At 35.5% G+C, this 20,688-nt stretch overlaps 1 protein-coding gene across 1 annotated transcript; it reads left to right on the top strand.

Moving 5' to 3' along the window:
* The first annotated feature begins 18,094 nt into the window (after window positions 1-18,094).
* On the top strand, window positions 18,095-20,469 carry LOC113338453. The gene is made up of 5 exons (XM_026583872.1): window positions 18,095-18,356; window positions 18,461-18,706; window positions 18,792-18,954; window positions 19,401-19,848; window positions 19,963-20,469. Exons 1-5 carry the CDS (start codon window positions 18,095-18,097, stop codon window positions 20,467-20,469), a joined length of 1,626 nt encoding a protein of 541 aa, XP_026439657.1.
* Window positions 20,470-20,688: the final 219 nt, after the last annotated feature.

The following is a 20,688-nucleotide window of genomic DNA, read 5'->3' as shown; positions in this document are numbered from 1 at the left end:
AGTCGTTAACCTATAATGGTTTTAGGAAAACTTAGGTTAAAGGAGAATCGACTCTAATCCCAACTAGTATCACACAGGAGGTGTGGGAATTAGGTTTCCCAGTTATTAGAGTTCTCCCTTATATAGTATTCAAATCAGGGTTTGCAATCAATGTTACCTTGGTAACAAAACATTCAATATTCACCGTTAGATGAAAACCTGATTAAACTCAATCTAATATCTTTCAACCGTTAGATCGAACCTAGCTTGTTACACACAAATGAAAAATGACTTCATTTAGATATAAGTAACCGTACCTAAACGTATAGACCTTGTTGGCTCAACAATAGTTAACCGAAGTTAGCCATATGAACACTTTCATATCAACCTTGTTCATATCAATCACAACTAGTTCAAATGACTTAAATGAAACTAGTTCTAGAGTTATTCAATCGTTTATATTCTCATAGAAGTATACAAGACACAATTGAAGCAAAATCGATTTTGATTCAGAGGAGTCAATTCATGAACATTATAGCCACGGTTTGCAAAAGGTTGCATTCCTTATTATATATAAATGTATTAGTTCATGAAAAAACCGATTTTAGAACATAACCTACTCAAGTATGTGAATGGGTACGCACACCTAAGTGGCCGGACTAAGTACGGGTTCGCCAGTATGCGAACGGGTACGCATACCTTCCAAACTCAATTAAATCCTGGAACTTTGAGCTTACGCCAGTACATGTACGAGCATGCATACTAAGTTCTCGGACTTCCATTAAACCAACCAGTACGCACACGGGTATGCATACTATGGTTCCCGAACTTAGAATAACTTGCAACAGTTAGCATACAAGTACGCATACTGTGTTATATCCAATCATGGTTATGTGATCTAAACTCCCAATTCAATCATTGAAACATTCTTAGAAGACGAAAATAGACGTCTCACAAACTATTAGCTTCAAATAAATTTTCAATTGAACATTCTGGGTCTACATCAATTGACCGTCTCATACAAATCATGTAAGATGTTACCAGGCGATTTTCACATGATCATCTTTTGACTTTCGACAAGAATATAAGATGAACTTGGTTAAAGCGAAAGCTTACTAACACATATTTCGAGAAATATGTAAGCGAGTTAAACTCATCTCGAAATATCAAACGTGTATAATCGAAGTCTATATAGCTATACGACTTTTGTCTCAAATAGGAGATAGAGTAGATAAACTTTTGAGTGATAGATGAGTTCAAGTCTCTACATACCTTTTGTTGATGAAGTTCCACAAGCTCCCCTTAATAGTTCTTCGTCTTCAATCGATGAACGTCGTGAAGTCTAATGCTCAACTACACTTTCTATCCTAATCCGAGACTTAGCTATAAGTAGATTAGAAATCAAGACTTATAGTTTTGGAAAGTAAACTTGACAAACAAGCTTGAGATAGCAACACTTGCGAGTTCGACCGAGCAGTGCTCTAACGGTATCCTTCTCTTCATTGCTCACAAGCTTTTGCTCATGTCTGCCGATAATTTCGACAAAGATTTCCTGTACTTGTTGATCCTTACCCAAATGTTGTGTCCCCAAGTTATAACTTACTTCCATGAGAAGTCCAACTGTATTGTAAATTGTATCCATTATTTGTACTGAGTCAATTTTCAAATTTTCTAGATCAAACATTACCACACCGTTGCTGATTACAAGAATTGGTTTAGGCATTGATGTTTTAACCAAAGCCTGCGATAAATATAACCTTCCTTCCAATTATGTCTCTAGTACTACATCTTCTTCTATAATACCATGACTTTAAGTTGAGAGATTCTAATGCAAAATTAAATCTTCCTCAATATTACCTAACAAAGTTTGATCTTCCACCATTGCTCATGGTGATGAAGCCGTACCATGATCATCGTCATCCTCTATACCGATTTCTCCTTCTTATAGAGTGGAGGATTGAGAAAAGTGGTTATGTAACTGCAATTTCTTATGATTGAATTTATCAAAATAATTTAGAATCGTGCTTGTTTAAGGCCCAAGAGGGGGTATTGGGGTGATTTCTGGAGTGGCTTGAGAAAAATATGGATAAATCCAGCCCTCCACTCAACCTTGACTTGAGACAACATTATTTTTGGTTGACTGAGTAGTCTGACTGGACTGGCCATTTCACATTAGCAAATTCAATTTTGGATTTTGAATAATATCAGTTATCTCTTTTTCGATTCAATCTTGAATATTCCTTAACCGGATAAGGTTTTTGCCGATACCGTAAATCCCACTCCAAAGTTAAAATGTTGTTTTTCCGTCAATCTTCAAATCTAGTATCAAGGGTATGTTCTTGATGTTACCTTTGATAACTAGAGATAAATTCCAGGGTTTCGTTTTAGAGTCTCCAGATCTACCTCAGCTAGACCTTCCAATTTATTAGCAATAGTATTAAAGTTTTCCATAAACCAACTGCTCACAACAAGCCCTTTGATCTTAATCCATGATAGAGGTGATCAAACTAGAGTTAGTGAGATAAATTCATCAGCATAACACCATATTCTTAACGAAATCAATACACCTTGTACTTTCCATTTAATGGGTTCCAAGGTACTCATCCACTCACCGACGTTATTTTGGCGAATAAACGCAGTATTATTGTTGATGACATTGATTTTGAGATACATGTTCCATTTTAATTTGCAAACGATTGATTTGGCCATTGTGTTCCAAGGTATAGTACCATCAGTAGATACCATTACGATTCTAGACATTTTGTCTTTGATGCTTGTATTTTGTTCTAAATGGGGAGTAGGTGGAAAATCTTCACTTGATGGAGTTAATTGCTTCTCAGCGACTGTGAACTGAGTGATTGACTCCAAAGATTCTCCTAGGCTCCTCTTCTGAACAACAGAGAATTTAATATTTTTTCTTTGTTTTTGCCAAATCTGGCCAATTTAGTAAATTCTCCTTTGTTGTTCTTCCTTAATTCTAGTAGAAATTAGAATCAGTTGTCCCTTATGTTCCAACGATTCTCATGTTCAATAATTTTCTATGCTAGAATCTTCAATAGTATACTTCTTATCCAAATTGCAATATATTCGGACATTGTGATCCAGAATTTTTGACCCCTTTTACCCATTTTAATAATCTTAATCCCTTTCAGTTTCCCTAACATAATCTCATAGTGATCACAAGTCTTCTATTCAACTTGAAAGGATTTCTTCATTTTCGAGTCAAATCGCTAGACCTAGTTGCAGACGCTCGCTCTCCTCTCTTAAACTGTTTCATCAAGGGTCCATTTGGAGATACGGTTAGGAGAGCTATCTTTATATAGTCTTAGAAACATAACGTTGAATGTCAATCATCTATTTGAATTGGATCCCCAAACTAATAGCCATATACGGGCTATCAGCCAAAAAAAAACAAAAGAGATTATAATTATAAAATAAACAAAAACCCAAGTTTGCAGCTGCAAATATAGTCCTACATTGGCTATCTACCATCATTAAATTCTTATTATTTGAAATGCCTGTCAGAACCATGGGCCTTTCTAACTGTTGATTGGTTTTTACTTTTGATCACTTCAGATTCAGAAGGGTAAAACAGTTGCATAGAAAGAAACTTATGAGAATCCTAATTCTTACCGTCTAATGGAAGATGCTGGTATAATAATGACTCGAGAAGAGAAAAGGTGAAAACAAGTAAAATTTGTTAAAGACTCATCTATTGCCGGACCTCTACATTGGCGTCACATAAGTCTAACCATTTTACAAATTGATTGGGTATGAATTCCTTGAAAAGATTGAAGACATACCAAACCTATGACATGCGCTATAAAAGTTGCTAATGTCCTCCCATGAAAAGTCTCCATCAAGTTGCGGATGTCCTTGCATGGAATATCTCCATCATGTTACAAATTATAGCCGTACCCTGAAAGGCTGAAACTGTAATTTACAACTATCCTCCCAAAACTGCTAAAAATAAATCAAAAGATGGGATGGAGTGTACAAATTTGGACTCACCGATAAACAAAGTGTTCCCTCATTTGGGAGCTTTACAGCATCCTAGCTCAAAAAACCTAGTAGAAATTGACGTTTAGTCTCAAAGTTACTGGGCTTCGGACGTTTTAGTCTACCTATCTCAGGCCTAGTACTCTCTAGTTCAAAAAATCCCCTCCTCCAACAATTTAGTCCAAATATGGACGAGTTAGTCCAAAAATACACCGATTCATGGATATCTCGGATTTTCACAGTACCAAAATCACCCTTTCAGAATTTCCATATACGAACAATTTTTTTCAAATGTAATGTGGATCTAAGATTTCAAATCAGAAGAAATTAAAAACGATGGAGAGAAAGGGAGAGATAAACAAAGATATAGAGAGATTTTGGAGGATTAAGTTGTTTCTTCATCAGATTATTTTAATCTCGGGTTAGTTTTTCATCGTTAATCTTTTGTTTTACTTCTTCGATTTTGTGACTGTGCTTTTTTTCTTTAATGCATGGTATGAAATCGATTCGATTTGTTATCTTTTGTTAGATCTTTTTGATTTTCTTTTTTTAGTTTTGATTTTTCTTATACTTAAGTTCTGATTTTCATGCAATTCTGATTTCATTTTCGTTTCTTCTTCATAAATTTGTTGCTCTTTGTTAGTTTTACGATTTTGAGATCTACATATACATGATTAAGATGTTTTTGTTCTCTTCATATATGTTTTTTATAACACGACCAAAGTTATTGATGGCGATTAATTGATAGATTGATTGATTTCTTCTGTTTTTGATTAAACAGAATGTGTACTTTCTTGTACACTGTATATGTTTCAGTTTATGGTTATTTTAAGATTGATTCAAAGAATAAATTCTATGATATTTTCAAATGTGATTAAGATATATTTGCTTTTAAGTCTCTGTGTTAGTGGATTCTATATTAAGAAATTTCAGATGTGATTCGGATTTTTCTTGAGCTACCTCTGTTATTATATGTGATTTTTTTAGATCTCTTGATCTCTTCATTTATGTGCTTTTATAACGCGTTTGATTTTATTTCATGATTTGTAATTGATAGAGTATCTGATATCTTTTTATTTGATATAACATGTGTACTTTATACACTGTATATGTTCTCTATATATGTATTTTATAATACACAAGGTATCAACCATGTCTAAGAAGGTTGTATACATATTGTACACTGAAATTCTTTTTGGTAAATGCATAGGTTGCTTTGTTTGAATCAACGCTCTATTTTTGTTATTTTTCTGTAGATGTGTACATACTTGTACACTATACTAGCATGCTCTCCGATGAATGCATGGCATGTTTTGTGGTTATGGATGCCAGAATTTGTTATTTTTTTTTTCTGTGGATGTGTACATGTTTGTACACTGAAATTCTCTATGATGAACATATAACATGTCATGTGGTATGAATGCTAAAAATTTGCTAAGTTTTTACACAGGTGCACAATTTTTTGTATGCTAGTATGCTCTTTCTATGAAGGGATGGCATGTCCTATGGGTATGATGCTATAATTGGTTATTCTTTTGTAGAGGTGTACATGTTTGTACACTAGTATGTGCTTCAATTTATATAGCATGTGCATGGACTTTAATATACACCATATATGTTTTTTTGTAATATGTAGGGTCTGAACCAAGTCTGAGCAGGTTGTGTATGCTTTTGTTGAATCATGGTGAGTATTCATCCATATTTTGGGAGATGCGTACACATTTATATACTAAAACTTTATGTGTGATGAATGCATCGGTTGTTATGTTTGAATTAATGCTATATTTTTGTTGTTTTTCTGTAGATGTATACATAATTATACGCTAGTATACTCTCTCATAATTTTATGTTTTGTTTTGTGAGTATGGATGTTGGATTACTTGCTTTTTTAAAGGTGTGTACATAATTGTACACCATTGTGCCGTGTCATTATTATATGGCATGCTTTAGGGGTATGGATGTTGGATTTCTATAGGTGTGTAAATAGTCGTACACCATTACGCTCTCTCATAATTTTATGATATGTTTTGTGGGTGTGGATGTTTGACTAGTTAGATTTTTGTATAATTCTACATGTTTATATACTAGTATGCTTTGTGATGAATTGATTGCATGTCCTGCGAGTATGTACGCTAGAGTTTATTATGTTTCTATATAGGTTTATGCCGTAGTTTTGAAAGTGGTAGTAAAAGTTCGTTGCTCGGACTTGTAAAGATTTAAAAAAAAAAATATACAAAAATATTGACAAATTGGTAGAGAGGTACTGGGACTAATGATTCAGCCAATCTTCATAACATAAGGCTTAATGATTTATTCTCAACAATAATCGCTGAAAACATATATGGACTCTTATTTTTCCAAAGTCGATTCTCAAAACATTGGTTGTAAATGTTAAGCATGGAACATCAGATCACCTAAGCTAAGCATGACCCATATAATCAAATAACACCCAATTTATTCAAATCATATTTCAATTAATTTTTAATGCAAAAGTATTAAAAAGAATTAATAAAATTACCCATGTATGAAGCTCGGCCTCCTCCGTCGCCCCGGTTTTGGGGTTTAACTCATCATAGTAAAAATGCTCTCTAAGAATTTCATTTATGCTCAAAAGTGTTTTACAATGAAGAGAAAGATAAGTAAATAGTATTAAACAGGATTCTGCGACCCACAGAAGGCGTCCAAAATAAACGACACAGAACAGGTGCTATTGTTACTGAATCTCTAAGACCCACACCTACGACCCACGCCTGTGAGTCTCTTTCACTGTTGGTAAACGACTGCTGCTGCGGGTCTGTTCTTCGTGTTCTTCATCTTCATCGATGGCAGCAGCAGCACAGAGAAATCATGGTTCTCGATTCTGCAGCGTTCCTTCTCTCCTCCCAACTCTCGACAGCCTTCTACTCTACCCCAGAAGTCTTTTTATACTCAACAGGTAGACGAAATCCTTTGCAATAACTCCCAAAAATCTTCCATTACTCGGACAGTTCATAATATATTTTTTTTCCTTTTTTATTTGGATTACGTATCTGCAGCTGTTAATTTCATGGAAACTCACCTTAATTGTCTTCTACACTGTCCAAAAGTGTGTTAGAGTCCTCCATGCATCATCTGAACACGTTCGAATTCCTCCAAAAATTCTCTCAAACCCTTGACAGACATGAACTGCCCTGTTCCCAACTCGTGAATTTCCTAGACGATTCTAGCCAAATTAGATCGGACCCGACACCCAAAATATCTTCCTTAGGCTTAATCACATCTTCCTGCCAAGTCTCAGCCATTTAATCTCCCTATAACACGTTAAAAAATTCGATCAAACTTCTGCCAGTTCTCATGCACGTTTTCCCGCCAAAATTCAGTTTTTGAAATGAAGAAGATGGTGTCCCCCTATCCAAACTGGGGGTGTGAATAGCAATTGGGGTGGAAATAGTAATTTTCGGGTGGAAATAGTAATTTTTCTGGATTCCTCCGGCACATTTCTGGGACGCTTCCGGTGCATTTCGAGGGTGCCTTTAGTACTCTATCCTCGGGTGTAAAACACCACCTTTTGAGCCAATATCGCCGCAAGAGCTTATTTCTCTAAGAATTCCTACAAAGACATAAAAGAACACAATAAATACAAAATTGAGCACTAACAGTACATACAATAGAGACATATTAGACACATAAATGCGTCTATCAACACCCCCAAACTTATTATTTGCTAGTCCTCGAGCAAAATTTATTCTTGAAAAATGACCGAGTTAATCTCGGGTGGGTTTATCAGAGGTGTACCCACAAAAACCAATACTCCAGACCCTAGCTATCTACGCAGAACCTTGGAAAGCACTAAAGAACCTCCTTGGTTGGCATACAATTATTGACTCTAAGAGGAAGAACCCTGATGCGAAATTCCAATTGTTGTACACGAGTTTGCACTCAAGCATACTAAAATTCATATAAGTGACAGAGCTCTACTAAGATAGTTTCACGATGGACATCATACTCGGAGTCAGACTAATCACATGAAAAGATTAAGAAGATGGAAAGAAAAATGTAGATGGTTGAAAAGCGAACGGTGTTTCCCATATCTGTCTGAAGGCCTCTGCCAAGATGAACCTAACCTAAATGACTGAGATACCGGTCTGACTAATATTAACACACTGGTATATACAAGGGAACCAGTGGTCAATAACTTAAATCTAGATCAACAAACTGGCAAATACAAGGGAACCAGCAGTTGACTACACATAACAATAACCATTTTTTTTTAACGTCATGAATAGATCTTTTTGATCCAAGCGCATGCTTCTTGTCAGCAGATTACACGATAGTTCCCACGGGTCCTGCATTCCACGCTTGCTTAGGCGACGGAAACAGGGAGAACACACGCATATTGCTATCCAAGTGTTAATACTTATTCCGATTGGTCTAACTGGTCTGGTCTTTCTTTTTTTTTTTGGAAAAGGTAACTCAGTCACTCTATTTCACCCTAGCGAAGGTAACAACTTGAATCGTGTGCCCCACCAAATCACTTGAAATAAAAGAAAACTAAAAATAGAAAGTGAAAAGGACTCGAAGAGATATGGCGAAACTATCATGTTAATTCTAACACCTGAGCTCTGTGCTTTTATGAATAGACTCTATAGATGTTTCCATCTAGTCAGATTGGTTCCTCAGCTCCTAAAACAAAAATGTTTCCATCCACTTAGATTGGTTAGTGCTATCCTTAATAGGCGTAAATTTCTAGGCTATGGAGTTTATTTATTGCAACTAAAAAGTTTCTCCCATACCCCCAAACTTAAATCTAACATTGTCCTCAATGTTCTAAAGATGAAACTAAAAGCATGAACAAGGAGAAACTGTTACCACTTGAAGCAAAAGAGATAAGGAAGGATATTACCGTGTCGCAAGAATATTGGGTTACCTCCCAAGAAGTGCTAAGTTTAAATTCTTCAGCCAGACTTAGGAAAGGATTAGTCAACTCGAACCATAAAGTAACATTCGAAATAACTGTGGGTCTTCAAAACGAAAAAGAGCTGACCAAAGGAAACTACAATAACCCAAGAAAGTGAACAAGAATAACATGCCCTTATCTAGTTTCCTGATTAAGATATTTATATCTAATTGTGGTTCAGGTTCAGGTTCTATGAAAGGGTCTAAATAAAATATTTTCCTCGGATGCATTTCCTCATAGGTTGGATCCAAATTATTAGGTCCTAGAGTCTGGAAAAACTCAAATATGATCTTAGAAGCGCACAATAATAACCTAAATAACTGAGGATCCTCTAAGTCAATAAGATTTGACTTACAAATTTGACCACAATGAGAGTAGTGGTCATTCTTAAGCAAATGTGTCGATTCTAATTTCCTAAAGCATTTAGGTCTAGTCTCACAACTTAATATTCGACACATTTGGAATATAAACGTTCCCACAGTTGGAAGAAAACTATTTGGTGGGAAAACAAAGTCAATCTGGGGATCATAGCCTGGGCAAACCACATCAACCATAGGATGGGTTTCTAACGACTGAACTCCTTCATGGACATCATTAGGCTCGGGAAAACGAGTATGAAGGTAATCTTGTAAAATGGTCGAGGCACAGATATCAAGTCCTAAGTGTAGGGACTTTATGAGAGTTAAAGGTAAGGCACTAGGGAAGTGATAATCACCCCCAAACTTAGAGTTTTCAGTGTCTCTAGATAGACCTCTAATTATTTCTTGAATTTCCGTATCTTCAGAGTCCTTAAAATATTCAAGAGATTCTTCTAAGTTATAATCAGGTAGTGCATCTTTACTCATCTCTACGGGTCTATCTTCTTCTTCCAAGACTATTGTTTCTAAGTCGCTAGACTCTAAAACAGTATTTTCGAAATGAACCCGTTCCTCTAAACCACTATTGGCTTCGTAATCAAAAGGAAAAACTACATCGTCTAAAACGGTGGTATCCCTAATCAAATCCTCGTCCTTTTGAATAGGTGAATAATCATAAAAATTATTGGGATTTGAACTAGAAATAATATAATCACTATACAACTCAATTGGATTACTAGACTCCTGATCACTAGGCCTACATATTTCGGATTCTTCATTACTGCTATCCTCATCATCATAGTACGAAAATTATTGAACCTTATCTAAATAAGTAGTGTCTTTTATTCTAACCTCGTCCTCTAAATTAAGCAAATATTCACTATTTACATCAAGGGTAAAATTGGAAGCACTATTTTGGAAATTTAGATCTTTTAGAGAAGTTCTATTCTGGGTCTCTAACAAAAGCTTTTGGGCCGACTCACACGAATTCCTGACGTAATCTAGGAAATCAGGTAAAGAAAGTTCACTCATTGCATTATTTTCGTCCATAACTAAGTTATTCATTTCAGCGAACTTACGTGTTGTCTCAGCTAAAGAGGAATTAGCAGAATTTTTCTCGTATGACTGATGGTTGTGAGGATAGTGATTGGGCTCACCATGGTATGAACCATAAACTTGAAGAGTTTGGCGTTCCCAACCACTATTCCCACCATGGTAATAAAACTGATGATGTCCATATTCAAATTCGGGTCGATATTCATTGTATTGGCTTCTATCATACCAGCTCGACATTCTTAATTGCAAGGGAATTCTACACAATCACAAACAAGGCCGACTCGACTCCACCAAAACAAACCTAAAGATTTCTAGCAAACAAAAAGCATGATGGCTCCACTTAGATTGTTTTCTAGACCAGCTTCTATTCCTTCGAAAAGGAATTCGTTACAATTTGAGCACACCCCTCTGGAATCAATCCGAGTCAAAGTAAGTTGAATTGAGGCGAGGGAAGCTCAGTGGAGCTTTGATACCCAAGGCCTCACCGCTATCACAAGGCGGCGCAGTCACACATTCAACTCACAGAAACCATCATGAACTTTGGAGTGTGCTTAAAGAGCAACCAATATTTTTCGAACGAGTTTCCTATTAAGCTCGTTACCCTATCAGTCTCGTTCTATTCCAAATTTTAAGCTTGGGTTCGCGTTAGGTTTCGTTTTCCTAAGACGGGCAAGAAGGGAGCGGTGATGAAATCCAAACCCTTATCTTGTATTGGCCAGGCCTTGCCCTTTACTAGGAATTTAAAAACAGTCCAAATTCGTCCTCAATCAATGAATCACCTTAAGGAATACAGTAACTCGCTTACAGGAGATTCGCGAGTGTTTCGATGGACTTACCTCCCGTACCAGACGGGGGATGAACCGTTGTTGTCGAATCGGGCCACGACTCCTATGCCGTGTGCGAACCCGAGGGGCCGAGACGATATAGTAATCGTCGTCCTTCCTTGCACACAGTTTATATAATTTATTTATTTTTTAATAATACCCTTCCGTAGGGTTAAAAAAATAAATAAAGTCCAATTGTTTAAAGTCCAAAGTCCAAAATAAATAAAAAAAAATTACAGTTTTCCTCACACACTCTAAAAAAATTAAAAATTAAAAATTAAAAATTAAAAATTAAATCCTAAAATTGTCCTTTTTTCTTCTCTTTTCTCTTTTCTCTTTTCGCTTTAAGCTTTTTCCTCTCCAAGTCCTTAGTGCTCCACTTCGAACCTGTAAATCAAAGAAAAAAAAGACAAAGTAAAAAGGAACAAATAATAATAAAAAAATAAACCTAAAAAAATAAAAATAAATCTATATACAAGTCCGCGTCGGCGGCGCCATTTTGTTTGTTGAAGTTTTGAAAGTGGTAGTAAAGGTTCGTTGCTCGGACTTGTAAAGATTTAAAAATAAAAATATATACAAAAAATATTAACAAATTGGTAGAGAGGTACTGGGACTAATGATTCAGCCAATCTTCATAACATAAGGCTTAATGATTTATTCTCAACAATAATCGCTCAAAACATATATGGACTCTTATTTTGCCAAAGTCGATTCTCAAAACATTGGTTGTAAATGTTAAGCATGGAACATCAGATCACCTAAGCTAAGCATGACCCATCTAATCAAATAACACCCAATTTAATCAAATCATATTTCAATTAATTTTTAATGCAAAAGTCTTAAAAAGAATTAATAAAATTACCCATGTATGAAGCTCGGCCTCCTCCGTCGCCCCGGTGTTGGGGTTTAACTCATCATAGTTTAAATGCTCTCTAAGAATTTCATTGATGCTCAAAAGTGTTTTACAATGAAGAGAAAGATAAGTAAATAGTATTAAACAGGATTCTGCGACCCATAGAAGGCGTCCAAAATAAACGACACAGAACAGGTGCTATTGTTACTGAATCTCTAAGACCCACACCTACGACCCACGCCTGTGAGTCTCTTTCACTGTTGGTAAACGACTGCTGCTGCGGGTCCGTTCTTCGTGTTCTTCATCTTCATCAATGGCAGCAGCAGCAGCAGAGAGAAATCATGGTTCTCGATTCTGCAGCGTTCCTTATCTCCTCCCAACTCTCGACAGCCTTCTACTCTACCCCAGAAGTCTTTTTATACTCAACAGGTAGACGAAATCCTTTGCAATAACTCCCAAAAATCTTCCATTACTCGGACAGTTCATAATATATTTTTTTTCCTTTTTTATTTGGATTACGTATCTGCAACTGTTAATTTCATGGAAACTCACCTTAATTGTATTCTACAGGTCCAAAAGTGTGTTAGAGTCCTCCATGCATCATCAGAACACGTTCGAATTCCTCCAAAAATTCTCTCAAACCCGTGACAGGCATGAACTGCCCTGTTCCCAACTCGTGAATTTCCCAGACGATTCTAGCCAAATTCGATCGGACCCGACACCCAAAATATCTTCCTTAGGCTTAATCACATCTTCCTGCCAAGTCTCAGCCATTTAATCTCCCTATAACACGTTAAAAAATTCGATTAAACTTCTGCCAGTTCTCATGCACGTTTTCCCGCCAAAATTCAGTTTTTGAAATGAAGAAGATGGTGTCCCCCTATCCAAACTGGGGGTGTGAATAGCAATTGGGGTGGAAATAGTAATTTTCAGGTGGAAATAGTAATTTTTCTGGATTCCTCCGGCACATTTCTGGGACGCTTCCGGTGCATTTCGAGGGTGCCTTTAGTACTCTATCCTCGGGTGTAAAACACCACTTTTTGAGCCAATATCGCCGCAAGAGCTTATTTCTCTAAGAATCCCTACAAAGACATAAAAGAACACAATAAATACAAAATTGAGCACTAACAATACATACAATAGAGACATATTAGACACATAAATGCGTCTATCAGTTTACATATTTGTACACTTGTATGCTCTGTAATGATTATTTTAAAGTTTATTTTTAACTTTGAGATTTTCGGGATCATATTTTTTGGGTGTATATAGTTGTACACATGTTAATGTTAATGTGTACATAGTTGTACATATTTTTGACTTTATGAATGGTATTACTAGGGTGCATGAATCGTTTGGTCGCAGTTAATGAAGATGGTTGGACATGAATACGACGAAGAGATGATTACCTCTTGATTATTCCATTCATAAATGATGGATGTCACTAGGGTAAGTTTCGTTACCTTTGCAATTGAGCTTGAAACCTTATTTTGAGCATAGTTAACCCTAGTAATGATGTGGATGATATTCGGGTCGATAACATGTCACACTTTAGACTCATTGGGTATTATTTGAATTTATATGTATGTATAAATTTAGGGACTCATAAGCTCAAAATAATTTTATTCAATATAGGTAGTGATATTGTTGCTTAGGTACACGATTCAAGTTGTACGTGTGTATATGATTGTACACGTTGTCCGGTCTTATTTATATATGACATTTCTATGGGTATGGATGTGCACAAGTTGATTGTTTTAAAGATATGCATAGTTCTGCAACTAAGTATACATAGTTGTACACATGCTTTTTCTTAATGTATACATATTTATACACATGTTTATTGTTTTTGAATCTGCGTATAGTTTTGCAACATTATGTTTTTTTTTTCCAAATCATTTCATTGGTGCATATGTTCTATTTTACAGGTTGAAGATTATCATGTTGATGTCTAAGAGACGGGTAAAAGATCTTATAGGTAGAATCATTAGTCACATATCCAGGACTCCATTTGGAAGACGAAGAAATCAACGCATCAAAATTGCTAGAGAGAAGTAAAGAAGACCTATAATGTGCACTGAGTGCTTTACTTGCACCTTCCTTGATGATTTACTACCATTCTTTCTTACGACTTTGTACTTTTTTTCTCATGTAAACTGTTACAATGAATGTTACTATCTTATTTATTTTAAGAATTTAGATTGGTTTTTACTTCAATACATGTGTCTTTATTTCTGCTGGTATAGATAATTTTATAACATGTCAGTACATATTCAACATCATGTACACTTTGATTTTCTAACCTTTCAGCAGATGTGAACCATCACGTACACCATTATGTACACATGGAAAAAAATTACTTATAATATACCATGTAAATCTGAAAAAAAATCTGCATTCAAAACATCTATATTCAAACTAATAATAAGATTAATTCAAGGTTTTACAAGTAATAATAGTTGTTTAAGAAAGTTAAGAAACATAGTTGTTAAAAGTTTAAGAAAGTTACAAACAACTTAAGCAGGTTTTAAACATAAATCAAGTTGTTTCTCTCCTACTCGCACGCCAATCTTGGTATTATTTATCTTCTGCGATATTCTACAGTTTGGCAGGACCACCGACAGGTTTCTGCAGGTTCTGATGCTACCATCTCCAACAAGTATATATACACCTACAAAAATCAGACAAATCCAACTTCAAAAACTATGAAACATGTCATATATCCATGAGATAGCTTACCAGTGTACTAGAATGTATGCCATGACATCCATACTTCGAAAATTATAGAACCCGTGACATCCATACCCACAAAAAGTTCATATATCCATGACATAACATACCAGTGTGCAAGTATGTACACACCTAAAAAAATCTTAAAACCAATATTCATACTCGCACAAGAAAGTTCATATGTCCATGACATGATACTAGCATTGTACATGTATGTACACACCTATAGAAATGACATAATCTAACATTCAAAACCACAGAACATGTCATACTCCCATGGCATGATACATCAGCGTACAAGTGTGTACACACCTCTAGAACTTTAAAAAATCCAACATACATGCTCATACAAACACATGTCATCTGTTCATGACATGATACAACAGTGCATAAGTATGTACACACCTACAGAAATGAAAAAATCCAACATTTAAAACCACAAAACAGATCATATTCCCATAACATGATACAATGGCATACAAGTATGTATACTCCTAAAGAAATCCAACAAAAATAACATGCACGCCAATGAAATAACCCGCACATCCTTGAGATGTCATACATGTGTACAAATCTGTATACAACCACAACTAATTTAAGTAAAATAGAATTCATACTCACATAACAGTACATATACCCCTGAAATGGCATGTTGTCGTACAAATCTGTACACAACTGCAATAAATCTAACAAAAATAACATCCATGTCCACATAACAGTTCATACACCCCTGAAATAACATCTTGTATACAAATATGTACACTACCACAACAAAACTAACAAAAACAACATTCATGCCCACAGAACAGTTCATACATCCCTGAAATAAAACGCATATTCTTCTTATATTTTATCTCTCTCACAACGACAAATATTCTTCCCTCCCTATGTGGCCCCACTTTCCCACTCATCCATTCCCTCCCCCATAAGAGTCAGCCTTTAAAACATAACAAGTTTATTGAAAGATTTGATTTTGAATAAAGATGAAACAACATATGTGATATGAAGATGAAGCCACATATGTGTACTTATATATACACCAGTAATCAAACTGTTTAAGGATTTAATTTTGAATAAAGATTTGATTATGAAGATGAAACAACATATGTGTACTTATATGTACACAGTAACACAAGTGATGGGAAAACAAGTTTAAAACACACACAACTGGCGATATGAAGTGAAACAACATGTTGGTGCACAGTTATGTACATTAGTAACACAAGTAATGGGAGAAAAGGTTCAAACCACACAAAACATGCCATATGAAGATGAAACAGCACACTGGTGGACATATATGTACACTAGTAACACGAGTGATGGGGAAAAAACTTCAAAACATACACAACCGGCCATATGAAGATGAAACAACATGCTGGTGCACAATTATGTACATTAATAATACAAGTGATGGGAAAAAGGCTTCAAAACACACACAACCAGCCATATGAAGATGAAACATCATGCTGGTGCACAATTATGTACACTAATAACACAAGTGATGGGGAAAAGGATTCAAAACACACACAACATGCTATTTGAAGATGAAACAACATGCTGGTGTACTGTTATGTACACTAGTAACACAAGTGATGGGAAAAAAGCTTCAAAACACACACAACACGTCGTATAAAATGAAACAACATGTTGGTGTACAATTTTGTACACTAGTAACACAAATGACGAGAAAAAATCTTCAAAACACACACTACCGGTCATACGAAGATGAAACAACATGCTGGTGCACAGATCTATACACTAGTAACATAAGTGATGGGAAAAAAGCTTTTAAACACAAAAATAAGACCAATATTTGTTACCTTTTCCTTTCTTAACTGGTGATGACTTTGAAGTTTTTGATGTTTTCTTATATGGTGATGATTTTGCAGTTTTTTTTACTACAGTTGATGTTGAAACTACTGCATTCTTTTAAGATTTTGATCTCGTCTTAAGACCTGGTGATTTTGAAATTTCTTGTTCTTCAACTGATGTTGTATCTTCCGATAGTTCTTCGGCTTTCCTCTTTTGAACTGGTTTTTCCCAATCACCATGTTGTTACTTGTACTGCAATCATCACTGATTATGAAGCTTTAGGGTTTGATTATGAAAATTTAGGGTTTCGATTTGGGTTTTCTCAGTTAGGTTACAGTTTTTCTTTCTTCTCTTTGTTTTCTCTGATCTTCTTTTTCTTCTCTCTGCTAAATGAAATAATTTATTTTTTCGTTTTTAATTTCAGTTTTTTTGTTTTGAACGAACGTGTCGCATTCACCCTTAGGGTCCATTTGGTACGTCCAAAATGGAGGTAGGAGGAGGACGTAGTGCAGTTGGGTTTAGGTGTTTGGCATGTTCGTATTGGGCTACATTGGAACTACCTAATGCATCCAAAGTAGCCCAAAGGCGTAATACCAATGCAGACCCCAGACCTCGGGTATTCGACTACCTCCTTTGGGCAACATTCAACTACACCCATTTTATTCTAACACTATATAAATAAGTTTTCTTTTTATCGACCTCTCCCCTTCCTTTTCCTCTCCCCTCTACGAGCAGAAAGATCGAAGAACAAAAACCAAGTTTTCGCGGGTGATTTTTTCTAACTTTCCTTGTCCCTTCATTTTTATTTTTTGTTCTTCTTCTTGTTATCGTCTTCTGCCTTGTATTCTAATTCATAACTTGAAAGGTTTCTACAAAATCAGAAACCTTAGAATTTTTTTCACTGTTTTAAGACTCTAAGTCGTGATGGATCTTTATCTCCATATAAATAGAAAGTTCTAATTACCCTTGATTTCAACTTATTTGGATTCGATGGAGGAACCTTAGATTCGAATCCCCCAAATTGTGATTCTCTGATTTTCATGTTTTTTTGACTTTGATTTGAACCATTTTTAATCTTGTCTAGTAGTAGAAAGATATATGATTCATGTTATTCAGATCTAAATGGTGCTTATGAAATTATATAAGTGATGCATGTTTAGTGTATCTATCACCATAAACTTTATACTTGAATCCCCCAAATTGGGATTCTTTGTTTTTCATGTTCTTTAACTTTGATTTGTATCATTTTTTATCTTGATAGTAGCACACATATCTCTTATTAATGTTATTCATATCTAAATTGTGGTTGTGAAATTATATAAGTGATAAATGTTTTATTAATCTTCATATGCTTGTGTTGTCAGTGTCGTCATGTCCGTGTGGGCTAACAGCAAAGATGACATGTATTGATTCATTCTCTTTTTGTTTAGAGATAGGAAACCTACCTCAGACTATCCCACATGGTCTATGTCATCTAAATATGTATCGAAAATTTTATTTAAATAGGTTGTACAATGGTACTGAAACCCACTGCCATGATGAATTAAGAATGTGTAAAGCTAGTTTTCACTCCTTATGTGAAAAACTATTAGCTAAAGGATTGTGTGACTCAAAGTATGTGGATGTCGAAGAACAAGTTGCAATATTTCTCCTTGTTATTGGACATGACTCTAAAAATCGACATGTAACCTTCGATTTCGTTCGTTCTGGAGAAACCATTAGTCGACATTTTAATACTGTTTTGAACACAGTAATTAAAATGCACAGGGATCTCTTGAAACTTTCCAACAATACATCATCACCTGATCAGCGTAGTCGTCCTCGTTCTTGGCATCATTATTTCAAGGTAATTACATACAAAAGAGTGTTACTCTTTGGTGTTTTCTGTATTTTCTTTGGTTGATATCCTTACAAGTTATTGTGACATGGAACAATGTTGTTGGAGCACTTGATAGTACATTTGTACATGCACCAGTGTTGTCTGAAGATCAACCGAGGTTTGATAACCGTAAAGGTGATATACGTCAAAATGTACTAGCAGCTTGTTCTTTTGATATGAAGTTTACATACGTGTTGGTTGGCTGGGAAGGTTCATCCCATGATGGTCGAGTTTTAAACTCAGCAGTGACACACCCAATAGATCGTTTGGTTGTCCCAACTGGTTAGTTTACATCTGCAACTTTCATTGTTATCTCCTAATACACAATACCCATTATTAATATTAAATTCTCCTATCTGTAATTTAGCGAAGTATTACTTAGCCGATGCAGGCTATCCAAATGCTCTAGGTTTCTTAACTCCATACCGTGGGGTTCGTTATCACCTAAAGGACCATTGTGGCCTTTTCGCAGAGAACGCCAAGGAATTATACAACTATAGGCATTCTTCAATGAGAAATGTGATAGAGAGGTGTTTTGGGCTGCTAAAGAAAAGATTTGCTTGTCTGCGGACTTTCACATTCTTTCCTTTTAAGACTCAGGTTAAATTAATCATAGCTTGTTGCATTATTCATAATCATATCATGGAAGTTGATCCGTCAGACTTATGGGAAGATGAACCCGACCCACAACAAGATTGTGATGTTGAAACTAACATTAGTGAACAAATTTTTAGTCTCCAAACAACACCCAAATGGACCGCAGAAAGAGATAGAATAGCAAATGAAATGTGGTTGGCGTACAACCAACGATTATCTACTCAACAACCAGTCCAACAACAACTGTAGTAGCTGAATTTGTTGTTTATATTTTGGTTCATAACTATGTTTTTTTCAGTCTCTTTATACTTTTGTATTAATAATCCAAGTACAACAATGTGGAATTTTTTGATTAATGTATATGTTTCTTTTTTAACAGTTGGTGTCCTATTTATCTTGGGGTTCTTATTATATCCAATTTGTTTGTCCAAATATATATTGCACGTTCACAATATTGTAAGCGTATATATCAGAATATGGAAGGATCTCAACTGGTACCTAGCATGGAGGATAGTGGAAAGGGCAGCAGTAAAACCCGATGGTTACCTGAGATGGATAATGTGTGTATTCGCACATTGCTGGATCAACTTGCTCTAGGTAACAAAGGTGACAATGGTTGGAAATCAGCTGCCTTCACCAAAGTACGAGAACAGATGAAAGACTTGTTAGGTATAAGAATTTCTAACGAGAATGTGAAAAATCGTCTTAGAACATGGAGGCAATACTACATAGATGTTAGGCATCTTGATGATCAAATTGGATTTGGATATGATCCTCTGTCTCAAACAGTTCAGGCTCCCGACTCAGTTTGGGCAGAGTATATTTCGGTAAAACATTCTATTTTTCTTTCAATAACAAGGACTAATATTATTCTTATCTTTTAATTTCATTTTGTATATATCTTAACTTGATCTATTTGTTTCTTATAACATCATCCCAAGTACGTTAAGTATCGAGGGAAGAAAATAGAATACTTTCATGAGATTGCAATGATTTTTAGCAATGATACGACGAATGGGTCAGAAGCACAAACAGCTGCAGTTGTTGAAAATGTTGCGGAAAATAATGTTAATACACCAAACATAGAACCCTTTGGTGGTGAGTTTATGGGTGATACTGACACGACACAGAATGAAAACACGGCAGAGAATCAAAGCAGTCCAGCTTCAGATCCCTCCCCGTCTACTGCCAAAACGAATAACTCGTTGAAGAGGAAGAGAAGAAATAGAGATGAAGCGGCAAGTAAAGCAAAATCAATGAGTCAGATGGCAGCTGGAATTACTAGTATCGCGAACCACATGATGGAAAGAGATAAAAAGCCTGGCATGATTAGTTTATTTGCCAAACTACGGGAACTTCCACATATTAGTTCAAGTATATGGGTGAAGCTTGTTGAGTTTCTTGTGAATGATGCCACGAAAGCAAATATGTTTTTTTATGATGAATGAAACTGAGCAGTTAGAATGGTGTGATATTCGGTTTGGTTAAGAAGAAATAGCCGGTCGTATTTTTTGGGATGGTGTAGTAAGTATATATGTAATATATTTTTTTGTTTTTAGGCGACCGGTAAAGCATGGATGCTGCGAATCTAGTATGTTCCTGTCTTAATTATTAGTAAATTATTCTATACACATTCACACTTTAACCGATAACTTATAATTCTTCCC

Source organism: Papaver somniferum, unplaced genomic scaffold (assembly GCF_003573695.1).
Source record: "Papaver somniferum cultivar HN1 unplaced genomic scaffold, ASM357369v1 unplaced-scaffold_19, whole genome shotgun sequence".
Classification (NCBI taxonomy): domain Eukaryota; kingdom Viridiplantae; phylum Streptophyta; class Magnoliopsida; order Ranunculales; family Papaveraceae; genus Papaver; species Papaver somniferum.
Note: the sequence above shows the minus strand (reverse complement) of the source record. Positions and strands in the feature narration are given on the sequence as shown.

Coding starts and splice junctions, on each gene's coding strand:
- LOC113338453 (XM_026583872.1), top strand. CDS start 18,095: ATGTGTAAAGCTAGTTTTCACTCCTTATGTGAAAAACTATTAGCTAAA. Junction 18,707..18,791: donor TCGTTTGGTTGTCCCAACTG/GTTAGTTTACAT, acceptor TCTGTAATTTAG/CGAAGTATTACTTAGCCGAT. Junction 18,955..19,400: donor ATGAGAAATGTGATAGAGAG/GTGTTTTGGGCT, acceptor CTTTTTTAACAG/TTGGTGTCCTATTTATCTTG.